Genomic DNA, 12,793 nt, shown 5'->3' on the forward strand with positions numbered 1-12,793 from the left:
TGGTCATGACTGAGCGACTAACACCACTTTCTATCAAGAGAAACCTAGGCAATCAATGCCATTCTACTTGCCTACGCCATGTGTAGAGCTTTCATTTTATTCATTTTATTCTACCGTGGAAGGGCCCATTGACGTAGACAGACTTGGAGTTATATTTTATAGAAGAAATTGGAGTGGGTTTCTGAAGGCTTTATGAACAATCAGAGGCATAGCCACACAGGGCCCGTTTTGTGTCCGCTCTCAACACAGATCTGGCGTCCAGGGATCTGCCTTGTGGTCCACCCTTACCCTGAAGCTGCTCTTTGCCCAAAGCAGAATGGTGTCCACAGCCCTCCTCAGCTTGGCATTCCCTGAGATCAGGATGACTGCATGTCCCGAGGGACAGGCTGCCATTATCCCTATGCAGACCATCACCCCAACCTTGCTGTGCCACAGCGACAGCAACGGCATTGAGACTAAGGCAGCGGAGAGCGACAGCGCATACAGGCAGAAGAAAGAGACGGGAGACCTGAGCGCCCGGGGGTGAGCCTCCAGGCTGGGGTCCCGAGAGCCTCTGGTTTCAGCCCTCATCATCCTCATGTGCCTCCCCAGGGAGAACACCAGCATCCCAGAGGAAACCAGGAAAAGCAAGAAAGAAGGGATGGACGCCAGGCTGCAGAAGAGGAAGGAATGAAAGAAACTGAGTTTTGCAATGTTCAAATTGGGTTCAGTACTGTTATTTGTGAGTAGCCTCGTTACAGCTGAGAAACGAGATCCACTAAAAAAGTCCCATAAGCAGAGAAGAGTGCAGACACAGGAGAGAACCACAGCACCCAGAAGCATCTGGGGGATCTTCCTGGAGATCCAGCTTGCTGCACGGAGCAGGAAGGCGTGAGAGAAACGGACAATCTTGGAGCAGTAAAGGAGACTAAGGCACGTGGCGAGCCAGAGGCCAGCTTGGTGGACAATCATCCAGAGCACGATGATGGTCTGGCAGCTGAAGCTCAGTGGGTCTTTTATTCGCTGGAAATGAGTAAGCTGGATGGCCTTCAGAAAGAGCAGCCCATGCAGGACAAGCCGGGTGAGGCTGAGACTCAACAGGACAAGATCACAGTGGCTCAGTGGCTGCCTCCTCACCAGGTCCCGGAAATTCACCACGAAAATGAAGGCGTTGACCAGGATCCCTACTGCAAACTCCAGGACTGAAAAGAACAGAAATGCGTTCCTGACTTCAGAGGGCACAGATGCGATGTGAGTCAGAGTCACCATGATGCCTCTTCTGACTTGGCTAATTTAAGACTCATGTACTGCCCAGGAGAGAAAGTACGTTTGTGTGCTAAGTCAGGACCTTCCTTTACAAGGCATCCGCTCTTGGTCCAGAGTTATCCCAAGGTGAGTGCATCAAAAGTTCAGACAGTAAACTTAGAGGGACAGTACTTCTTTAGAATATCCCTTGGATACTCACAGATGCTCATCGTGAGAGCAGAAGAATGATGGTTCTGTCTCTTGGGTGATGCAGAAGCTTTGAATAAACCCAGGTGTTCTGTAATAACAGCCTTCCCTGAGGGCCACGGCATGACATCAGGGATGCAAACAAGATAGGATCTTGACTTCCCAAACCCAGTTTTGCATGTCCATCTGGGCGCCCATGAGTGCAGAAGAGAGTAGAATTTGTTTATGGGTTTACAGTAAACTGACAGCAGGCAAAGCATATATTCTCTGTGAACTGAGGTTTGAAACAGTGCCTCTTTCCATTTGCATGTCTTCCATCACCCCTGAGGGTGACTCTGATCACAGACTATGTTTTTAATATGGACGGGGCAGGCATGGCTCCTCTGCCGTTTGACTCGTATGACTGCTGTCGCCAAAGACTTCATTCAGCCATCATCATTATGCCAGGTACCACGCTTGGCAAGAGGACCATTAACATGAACAAGGCAGCATCTTACTATAAAGGGAGGGGGAATGGGGAGTATCTGGCCTGGATCATTGCAGAAGTCTTGCAACTGCTCTCTCTGCTTCCCACCCCTACTCCCGCACCACACTTTCTACAAAGCAGCAGTCGTGATCCTGTTAGCATGTAACTAAAATCATGCTGGCTTCCCTGGTGGCTCAGAGGTTAAAGCGTCTGCCTCCAATGCGGGAGACCTGGGTTTTGATCCCTGGGTGGGGAAGACCCGCTGGAGAAGGAAATGGCAACCCACTCCAGTATTCTTGCCTGGAGAATCCCATGGACGGAGGAGCCTGGTAGGCTACAAAGAGTCGGACACAACTGAGCGACTTCACTTACTTAAGATCATGCCATTGCTCTGTTCAAACCTTTAGGGCCCCCGTCTTCCTCATCATTTCAGCTGAGTTTTCACAGTGACCTAGTGGTCCTGGGTATAAAATCAGCACCTCCTTCCCTTCTCAAATGTCCTCATCTGAAGGCTGCTTGGTGTTGACAGTGTGGGCTCTGGAACCAAGCTCTTGCAGGTTAAGGCCTGGCTCTGCTTCATCCTCTCTGTGCAAACTTGGCAAATGACTGAACCCTCTTCATTCATCTTATATGAAATAGAGATGACAATCAAAATAACACCTATCTCAGATGGGTTACCTGAATTGATGCAGGGAACATGACTGAGATTGTGCTTAGTGGCAACCCACTCCAGTATTCTTGCCTGGAGAATCCCATGGGCAGAGGAGGTTGGTGGGCTACAGTCCATGGGGACGCAAAGAGTCAGACATGACTGAGTGACCAACACTTGGCCCATGAAGTCCAGTCAATCAGTGCTAGTTATAGAGCCATCATAGGATCCAGCAATTTCTCTTCTGGGTATATATCCACAGGAAATGAGAGAGGATATCAAAGATATATCCATACTCCCATGTTCATTGTGGCATTATTCACAAGAGCCAAGATATGGCAGCAACCCAAGTGTCCATTAATGGATGAATGGATGCAATGGAATCTTACTCAGGCATGAGAAAGGGAAATCCCGTGATGTGGGACAACATGGATGGACCCCGAGAACACTGTGCTAAGTGAAATAAGCCAGGCAGAGAAGGACAAATAGTGCATGGTATCACTTATACTGTATGTGAGAAAAAGAGTTAAACTGATAGAAATGGAGTAAAAAAGTGATTTCCAGTGGTTGGGAGGTGGGAGAAATAAGGAGAGGTTGTGAGTGTATGCTATGTCGCTTCAGTTGTGCCTGACTCTTCGTGAACCCGTGGACCATAGCCCACCACGTTCCTCCTGAGATTCTTCAGGCAAGAATACTGGAGTGGGTTGCTGTGCCCTCCTCCAGGGGGTCTTTCAGACCCAGGGATCCAACCCATCCATGTCTCTTACATCTCCTGCATTGGCAGGCAGCTTCTTTACCACTAGTGCCACCTGGGAAGCCCCCAGCTTAAAGCTAGAAGATGAATAAAGTCTGAGAATCTGATGTGTAACACATCATATATAACGCTGAATTGTATAAATAAAATCTTAGAGAGTAAAACTTATATGTTCTCATCGAATACAAATTTCACATGGAAGTGAAAACATATAGCGTTTCTCTTTCTCTGACTTATTTTTGCTAAGTGAAATACCCTCCAGGCCCATCTATATTGTTGCATTTGACAAAATTTCATTCATTTTTATGGCTGAGTAGTATTTGTATATATATATACCACATCTTGTTTATCCACTTATGTGTGATGTGCACTTAGGTTGCTTGTCTATCTTGGTTATTGCAAGAAAGTATGTACATTTTTGAGAACACAGTGAGCTTCCTGTTTGAACATCACTGAGCTGAGACTCCTCAGTCCCAGCAAACTTTTTCCTCCCTCACATAATTGATTATCTAGATGCAAAGAAAAGGGGTGATGGGGGAGATGTGACAGAGAAGTAAGTACCATGAGATCTGGGGCAAGTGAGCCAAAGGCAACAGGACTGTGAGGAAATGGTGGTTTACATGAGCATACCCCTCTGGGAGAAAGTGCATTTTAATTTAGAGAGGAAAGCACAGTTAAGTGACTTGAGACAACAGGGTTAACCGAAAGAAGCAGTGTAATGTTAGTGGGACAGGTCACTGACAGGAAACAGATGGCTGGGGTCGTGGTGTTCTCAACTAGGGCCATGGTGATGGAGGACATGGCCACCAGAAAGTGCCCTGGGAGGAAGGAGGCCTGTGCTCTGATGGGTGAGAGGAGGCCAGCGGACGCCTTGCAGCAGGAGCGGAGACTGGAGGGGCTGGGCTCCTGACCAAGACCGGTTCCCTTCTCTTTTGTGGAAATTATAATATAAAGTGATCCATGGATGTCTTCTCATCTGGCACCTGCCCCCATTCCTACCTGGGGACTGGCGAATTTCTCACCCTGTGGGTAGGCAGTTACGGAGTGTTGTTTGAGACCAGTGGGTAAGACCAGGTAACTGGCTCTTGGGAAGCCTGGTGTCTGAGGATGAGTCGATAATTGAACCACATCACTGTCGTTTTTCCAAGTTCAGGCCAGCTTGGGATCCAGAATCTTCCTATCATTACTCAACAGCTGCCACTAGGTGGCACCAGACCACTGTGAGGTCTGGAATTCCTGGCCTGGTGATAGCACAGTTGGTAAAGAACCCATTTGCAATGCTGGAGAACCTGGTTCGATTCCTGGATTGGGAAGATCCGCTGGAGAAGGGATCGACTACCCACTCCGGTGTTCTTGGGCTTCCTTTGTGGCTTAGCTGGCAAAGAATCCTCCTGCAATGCGGGAGACTTCGGTTGGGTTGGGAAGATCCCCTGGAGAAGGGCAAGTCTCCCCACTCCACTTTTCTGGCCTGGAGAATTCTGTGGACTGTATAGTCCATGGGGTCACAAACAGTCGGACACAACTGAGTGACTTTCACTTCACTTCCTTTCACTTTGTGCAAGCTCACCCCAGCCATTGATTTAATCTTGCAACCCTGTGACCTCGTATGTTACAGAATTGAACTCTTGAGACTTCATCATGTATCACTCTGTAGTAGGCTGAATTGTGAAGAGTGTGGTGATACTTCCATTTTACTGATGACAAAGTAGAGTTTCAGAAAGGGTAGTTAAGTAGCTGGGCCAAGGTAACTAAATTACTAAGTGAGGAGTTAGGATGCTGATGCTTTAGATGGGATTTAGCCAAGAGCCCTGGGAATTCCTATGTCCAGCTCTGACAATCACTCCTATCACAGGAGAGGAGCACCAGGGAAATTGGGTGTAAGGTGCATTACTTTATTAAAAGCTAGACCTGCATCTAAGAGCTGCCAAGAAAGAGCTCTGATACTAGTTGGTTTGGAGCATGCAATAGGCCTAGACAGAGTCCACACATCTAACTTGCCATTCTGTTCAATAGCGGTTATTGTTCAGTTGCTAAGTCCTGTCCGACTCTTTGCGACCCTATGGACTGCAGCACACCGGGCTCCCCTGTCCTTCACTATCTCCCAGGGTTTGCTCAAATTCATGTCCGTTGAGTCAACAGTGGTGGTTGCTGCTAACTGCCTGCACACTATTAGTTTTTTCCTTTTCATTGCCGACGTATTATCAGGTGTGTCAATATTAACTAAATATAAACTGCATTTGCCATCTTTCTTTCAGGTTAGCGTGTCCAGTGAAACACAGGAAGAAGACATTGGGTGGGAAAATCCCTTCGAAAGCCCTTGTTTCCTTTTCTTCTGTCTGGGCCTGAACTTTGATGTTATGGTTGGAGCGCCAGTCAGGAGGGAAAAGCCAAGAGAATCTCAATCCTGCAGTTTTACAAGTTCTTGAAACCCACCAGCGACTACTCTGCTCCAGGGGGAGCAGAGAAAGTGAGAAAGGTCATCACTTTCTGTCTTTAAGTCACGGCGCTTGGGCTTCTGTGACTGGAAGCCGGACACAGCGACTCACCGATGACTTGCCTGTGAGAAGGGCTCTAAGTCTGTTTGCCGGTCTGAGCACTTGAAGCCAGAAAGTGGACTGAGAGAAGGGCAGCTTGTCCAGCTAGCTCCGTGTTTAGGTTCACTTATGAAGAGGCAGAAAACAGGAAGCAAGCGAGGAAATGAAACGGAGCCTCTGCTCCCTGCATTTAAAGCTGCGGTTCCTAATATTTTTGGCAGCAGGGACTGGTTTCATGGAAGACGGTTTTTTCGTGGATGGAGGTGGGGAGCGGGGGGACGGTGTCCGGATGATTCAAGTGCCTTACGTTCATTGTGCTTCTTTGAGACTCTAATGCTGTCATTGATCTGACGTGAGGCAGAGCCCAGGCGGTAATGAGAAGGATGCGGAGCAGCTGTAAATAAAGACGAAGCTTTGCCCGTCCCCCTGCCGCTCACCTCCTGCTGGGCAGCCCAGTTCCTAGCGGGGCCACTGATCCATGGCCTGGGGGTTAGGGACCCCTGATTCAAAGCGTGTTCTGTCCACTTTGAACTGACAGAGGGAGGAGGGCAAAGAGGCAGCCGGGGAGACGAATTTAAGGATGGTCTCACTCAGCTCTTATTTCTGTTTCTCGATCTTTCCACTTTGCTCCTCCTGCTGACAGATCCTGCTACCGATTCTCTGTGTGTTCCATTCAGAACGAGAACCTGAGTGGTCTGGTGTTCGCACAGCAGGCGGAGTCTGGAGATGCCAGTCAGTGGGAGGACTGGCTCTCTTGGGTTCGTGCCCAGCCCAGGTTCAAGCAGCTCAGGGGCCAGCACGGAACCTTGTGATTTGGGTCATACTTAGGTCACTTTCCCCAGCAGGGACCTCACGGTAGGGCTCCTCTAGAAGGTGCTAGGACCCCTCCTTGAGCTTTGTCTTGCCCACTAATATGAATGATGCAAGAGGAGGTTGTGAGTAAACGCTGATAGAACTGTGAGACCTTGGCTGACCATCCGTCCTCTTCTGTTTCGCTCTAGTGGAAATAGGAAGAGACCACGGAGCGGCAGTGTGGTCTCAGGGTTCACTGCGAGGGTTCACTGTCCAGCAGAGACGGGGCTGGTGGTGTGACCTGGTGATTTCCAGAGAGGGGAACAGAGAGGGAGTTTGTGGGAGAGAGGAGGAGCCGGGCAAGAGGGTACCAGGGACAGCCAGAGCCTGAGCGTGGCTGAGACATTGTCGGTGCCTTGAAGACATTCCCTCCCCATTCTTTTCATGATTTCTCCTGGGGTGGGGACCTGGGGGAAGCAGATTTACCAGGCGCTCATCACAGAGGAAGATTTCTGTAAGCTTAGTGTTCAGGATCGAAAAAAATTCATGCATGCTATTACTTTATACTGCCGTATTTTTCATAATTCCCAAATATTGATTCAAATTACTGATTCTTCTCCAAGGACCTTTTTAAAAATTTTTATTTATTTTATTTTTGTCTGTGCTGGGTCTTCGTTGCTGGGTGCAGGCTTTGTCTAGTTGCAGTGAGCAGGGGCTACTCCCGAGTTGTGGTCTGTAGATGGTCTCATTGTGGTGGCTTCTGTTATTGCAGGGCACAGGTTCTAGAGTTCGCAGGCTTCAGTAGTTGGAGCACGTGGGCTCGGAGCTGCCGCGTGGGGGCTGTAGAGAGTGGGCTCGGTAGTTGGGCTCATGGGCTTTGTTGCCCTGAGGCACGTGGACTCTTCCCCAGCCAGGAATTAAGCCCATGTCCCCTGTATTGGCAGGTGGATTCTTAGCCACTGGACCAGCAGGGAAATTCTCCAAGGACTTTTGACTCAAGTCAGTTTTCCAAGGTGTGTGCCTCTCCATAGATCACCACATAACCCCAGGTTACATGTATCTTGAACTAAAAAAGACACTTCTATGGGGAGGCCAAATAATCCAGAGGCATCTTGTGAGGATTTGAAGAGCACACAATTGCAAGTGGTTGTCGAAGCCAACAAAGTACTGACAATATTCTACTGGTAGATTGAACTGGAGTGGTTAGAGGCTTTTGGTGAAGGTATTTACACTGGACAAAGGGAGACGAGTCTGTAAGAGCAGGGCCAGCAGAAACTGTTGGATTGCTTGGCATAGAAACTCATAGAGCATGGCTTTAGGAAAGGATGATGATGGTGATGGTGGTGGTGATGGTGTTGATGGTGCGGGTGTGATGATGGTGCTGGTGGTGATGGCAATGGTTATGATGATGGTGGTGGTGGTGATGGTGGTGATGGTGGGGGTAGGGTGATGGCGGTAGTGGTGATGGTGATGATGGTGTTGGTGATGGTGACGATGGTGCTGGTGGTGGTGCTGGTGGTGATGGTGTTGGTGGTGGTGATGGTGGGGGTGTGATGATGGTGCTGGTGGTGATGGCAATGGTTATGATGATGGTGGTGGTGGTGATGGTGGTGATGGTGGGGGTAGGGTGATGGCGGTAGTGGTGATGGTGATGATGGTGTTGGTGATGGTGGTGATGGCAATGGTGGTGGTGCTGGTGGTGCTGGTAGTGATGACGGTGGTGATGGTGGTGATGGTGGGGGTGTGATGATGGTGCTGGTGGTGACGGCGATGGTTATGATGATGGTGGTGATGGTGGGGGTAGGATGATGGCAATGGTGGTGGTGCTGGTGGTGCTGGTGTTGATGATGGTGGTGGTGGTGATGGTGATGATGGTGTTGGTGGTGGTGCTAGTGGTGATGATGGTGGTGGTGGTGATGGTGATGATGGTGTTGGTGGTGGTGATGGAGGTGATGATGGTGGTGGTGGTGATGGTGAGGATGGTGTTGGTGGTGGTGATGAAGGTGATGATGGTGGTGGTGGTGATGGAGGTGATGATGGTGGTGGTGGTGATGGTGATGATGGTGTTGGTGGTGGTGATGGTGATGATGGTGTTGGTGGTGGTGGTGATGATGGTGTCGGTGGTGGTGATGGAGGTGATGATGGTGGTGGTGGTGATGGCGATGGTTATGATGATGGAGGTGATGGTGGGGTAGGATGATGACAATGGTGGTGGTGCTGGTGGTGTTGGTGGTGATGATGGTGGTGGTGGTGGTGGTGATGATGATGTTGGTGGTGGTGGTGATGGTGATGATGGTGTTGGTGGTGGTGCTGGTGGTGATGGTGGTGGTGGTGGTGGTGGAGGTGATGGGTTAGTAGTAGATGCAGTAGTGGTAGTAATATAGAAGTAGTATTTTGGTGAAGAAGCAGGAGAATCACATGAAATTCTGTTGTGCATTGTTCTTCACAGCATAGGGAAAATACTGGCAGCTTGTCTCTACTTTTCTTCTTTGGGGTTGAATAATCTCTTCTGCCACTTTCTGTGTCTATTCTATTCTCTTTTGGGAAAAGAGGTATTTTCAATAAAACTTTAGTTTCTGCCTCTCAGTAACATGTGAGTATGATTCAGACTCTAGGTGTCAAATCCTAGTTTCTGGGAGAGAGCACCCCATTGGAACAAGTTGGATCATCTTTCCAGTGCTGGTCCAGTCAGCTGGGACCGGTGAGTCAGGGCTGTGGTAGGGTCCTTTACAGGAGCTTGTTGGTGTATCTTACATTGTGGGGAGGAGGGACGTGGAAGAAATGGTAGAAATTTCTAGGACAAGATTTGAACTGAAGAGACGTAGCTGTCTGTGAGGGGAGGATGGTAGAATTTGATAACAGAAGGGAGCTGAAGTTTCCTCTTTGGGACACGTGGTGGTGAGTGAACTTTGAATTTGTTGGGTGAATGAACAAATATTTAATCTGAAAAAGCAATTTCTGGATTTACTACCTTCAGACTCTGTGAACATTGGATTACTAGATTAAAAGTAAGTTAGCACAGGTTCATCTTGGGCCACTCTTTGAATGACCTTTAGCAAGTCATTTTCCTTAATTTGTTTCCTCATTATACATGGGGTTTAAAAATAATCCTGCCTTATCTCTTTGTGGTGATCAGAGAGATAATACAGATTAAAGTGCTCTGAAAACTGCAAGATGTTATACAAATATAAAGTTTTATTATGAACATGTGAATATTAAGTAATATCCCTAATAACTCTCTCCTTGGACTCATGCTGGTATTTGCACATGTTCCTGTCCATGGGGGTGAAAGGTAGAAAAGGATGAAAGGCCTTGTAAAACTGCTGAATAATAGGTATTTCACAAGAGGAGGAAATGCTGTAATCCCCAGTTTGCTTTATTCTCACCTTCCTTTGAACATTTCTGGGTGGGCAAATTACTTTCACTCTAAGCAACTTCTTCATTGCCAAATAGCCTCTGATGTGAAGAGAATATTTTGGGAGCAAAAGAAAGATAACCAACTTGGTTGCAATAAAAAGAAGCATGCAAGAATACTGGAGTGGGTAGCCCTTCCTTTCTGCAGGGGATCTTCCCAATCAAGAGATCAAACCCGCGTCTCCTGCATTGCAGGTGGATTTTTTATTACCATCTGAGCCACCAGGGAAGCCCTAAAAAGAGGTATGATTTATACAATTTTGTAGGCTATGGAGACTGTGAGAGATGCTTTGTGACATGAAGGTGTGGAGATGGCATGTGCTTGTGTAAGGGGGTAGGAGGGAGATGGGGGAAGAGGGAGTGTTAAGGAACCATGGAGAACACAGTCATGGGCTCAACCGGTGTCTCTCCCTTAGCCTGTGGTTCAGTGTGGGAGGCACTGATGCTCTGCACTTGTCTGTCAGTCGTCCATGGAGGGAAGAGACCACCTCCTCCAGCCCACACTAGTGAGGCTGTTTCTGGGGGTGGATGAACTGAAGGAAGAGTTGTTAACAGAATTTAAGCTAATGGTTCCACTTGCTGGGTTTTTTTGACTTTAAGAAAAGACAGCTGGGGAGGGACTGGGGAAACTGTAACCCTGGATAACAGGTTACCTACTATCTCAGGTTAGGCTCAAAGTAATATATGTCAAGCCTATTATTACCTCTAATTCACAGAGAGGGCAATTGACCTTCAGAACATTGGAATGATTGCCCAAGATCTGTGGCACATAGAAGAGAATCCAATATTCAAACTGTGGCTTGTTTGATTCCAAACCGCATGCTCTTTCTATGACACCAGCTGAAGACTTAACATGGAAACAGTGTCCAAGAGATGGTTTAACTTGATTTCAATGTTACATCCATCTATTTCAGGTTAATTGGCTTATTTATGGATACTTTCAGGATCATCTAACCCACCCACAGTCCATTGCAGGTAAAACCCAGACAGATGAGTATCTTAGTTTTTACCAGGCTTTTATTCTGAGAAGGGAGACTCCATTGTCATGTTCAATGCTTGGAGAATGGAAAACACACACTGGGCAGTCATCTGTCCGTTCTCTGCTCAGAGGTCAGTCCAGGCTCCTTGCTTGGGTCGGGCTTTGATGGAAACTCTGAGGGACCTCAACCAGCAGGGACTTGATGGGAGGCTAGCTGTTCTCTGAGCATTTTGGGGTATGCTCACCTATAAAACAGAACACCTGTGTTGAATGTACTGTGACTTTAGCTGTTCAGAAATGGGGAACCAACAATGTTAAATTGAGCATTTAGAGAAAATATCAGACCAAGTAAGTGGATTTTAAGCTTAGCTTTGCAAGAGGAGAGGGGTTTTCGCAGAAGACAGAGGCCAAGAGGGTGTAGACCCAGCCCTGGAGGAGGGCTGCCCTCAGGCAATGATGCAGAAGCAGCCCTGAGCCAAGTTTAATGGTGCCTAGAAAAAAAAAATCGGAGAAGGCGATGGCACTCCACTCCAGTACTCTTGCCTGGAAAATCCCATGGACGGAGGAGCCTGGTAGGCTGTAGTCACGGGGTCACAAAGAGTCGGACACGACTGAGCGACTTGACTTTCACTTTTCACTTTCATGCATTGGAGGAGGAAATGGCAACCCACTCCAGTGTTCTTGCCTGGAGAATCCCAGGGACAGGGGAGCCTGGTGGGCTGCCGTCTATGGGGTCGCACAGAGTCGGACACGACTGAAGCGACATAGCAGCAGCAGCAGTGAAAAAACACTGGATTAGTGGAGTCAAAATGACATGGAGGGCCTTAAAGAGAGAAAGAGTTTGAAATTCATCCTGAAGAATAGACCATGCCTTTTTGTTTGGACTATGAAGTTTGGAGAAGTTTGCGTGGTTTTCTTGCTCAAGATCAACTGTGACCCACCAGCTCTTTGGTTGTCAGGGAATGCCCCTGGAGGATCTCATGGTAGCAGAGTTCCATGCTTTTGGGCCACTCCAATGGACATGCAGCTTACACAGGTCCCAGCGTTCCCTGTGACTATGACTTGTTCTGTTTGGAGGTGTGGGAAGAAGCAATATTCTCAGTAAAAACTCACAGTGACAGATAATCCTGCACATTGAATCCTAGGCAGAGATCCTAGGCTCAGAAATCTATTTCATGTTAATGACAGCCTGGGCGGTGTCTTGTCTGCGGTGGGTCCCTGTTGCTGGTGGAGTCTTCTTACTAACAGAATCTCCATGATGCGGTGGCTCTAGTGTGCTTTTACAATATTATCCCTGACTTTGCCACAACTGTCTTCCCCTGCCTTTTTGCTCAAGTTTCTAAAGCAGGTCTCGTTCTTCTAACCTCTGTGCCTTGTTGATTCTTTAGCCCCCAGTCTCCTTCAATCTTTCCTTCCCTTCCCACTCCCATCTATCTTGGCCTTTGGTTTCTTTCCTGTCCCTCGTGGTTGGGGTTGTTCTTTTCCCAGTGGCATTTTTCAGTGCTCTCTTGTCTTTTGTAGCAGAGCCATTAAACTTCTCACCCGCTCCTGGCCGTGAGGTTATGGAGACCTCACTCACATTGGTATTCCAGTGCAGGCTTGATGAGACTGCCTGCGTCTGCACGCTGGTTTGACTTCCTGTTACACAGCCTGTGGGCAGTTGCTGTTTGTGCCTCAGGTTTCTCCACTTGAAAACTGGGGTTATAGGGTCTTCCCAGGTTGTTCAGTGGTTAGGGGTTTGCACTTCCCCTGCAGGGGGCGTGGATTTGATTCC

At 48.2% G+C, this 12,793-nt stretch overlaps 1 protein-coding gene across 1 annotated transcript; it reads right to left on the reverse strand.

Moving 5' to 3' along the window:
• Positions 1-240: 240 nt before the first annotated feature.
• TAS2R38 (taste 2 receptor member 38) lies at positions 241-1,248 on the reverse strand. Its single transcript, XM_052638833.1, has one exon. It carries the CDS (start codon positions 1,246-1,248, stop codon positions 241-243), a length of 1,008 nt encoding a protein of 335 aa, XP_052494793.1.
• Positions 1,249-12,793: the final 11,545 nt, after the last annotated feature.

This window comes from Budorcas taxicolor, chromosome 4 (assembly GCF_023091745.1).
Source record: "Budorcas taxicolor isolate Tak-1 chromosome 4, Takin1.1, whole genome shotgun sequence".
Lineage (NCBI taxonomy): Eukaryota > Metazoa > Chordata > Mammalia > Artiodactyla > Bovidae > Budorcas > Budorcas taxicolor.

Bases quoted from the DNA above. Each gene is read 5' to 3' on its own strand.
- TAS2R38 (XM_052638833.1), bottom strand. From the start codon at position 1,248: ATGGTGACTCTGACTCACATCGCATCTGTGCCCTCTGAAGTCAGGAAC.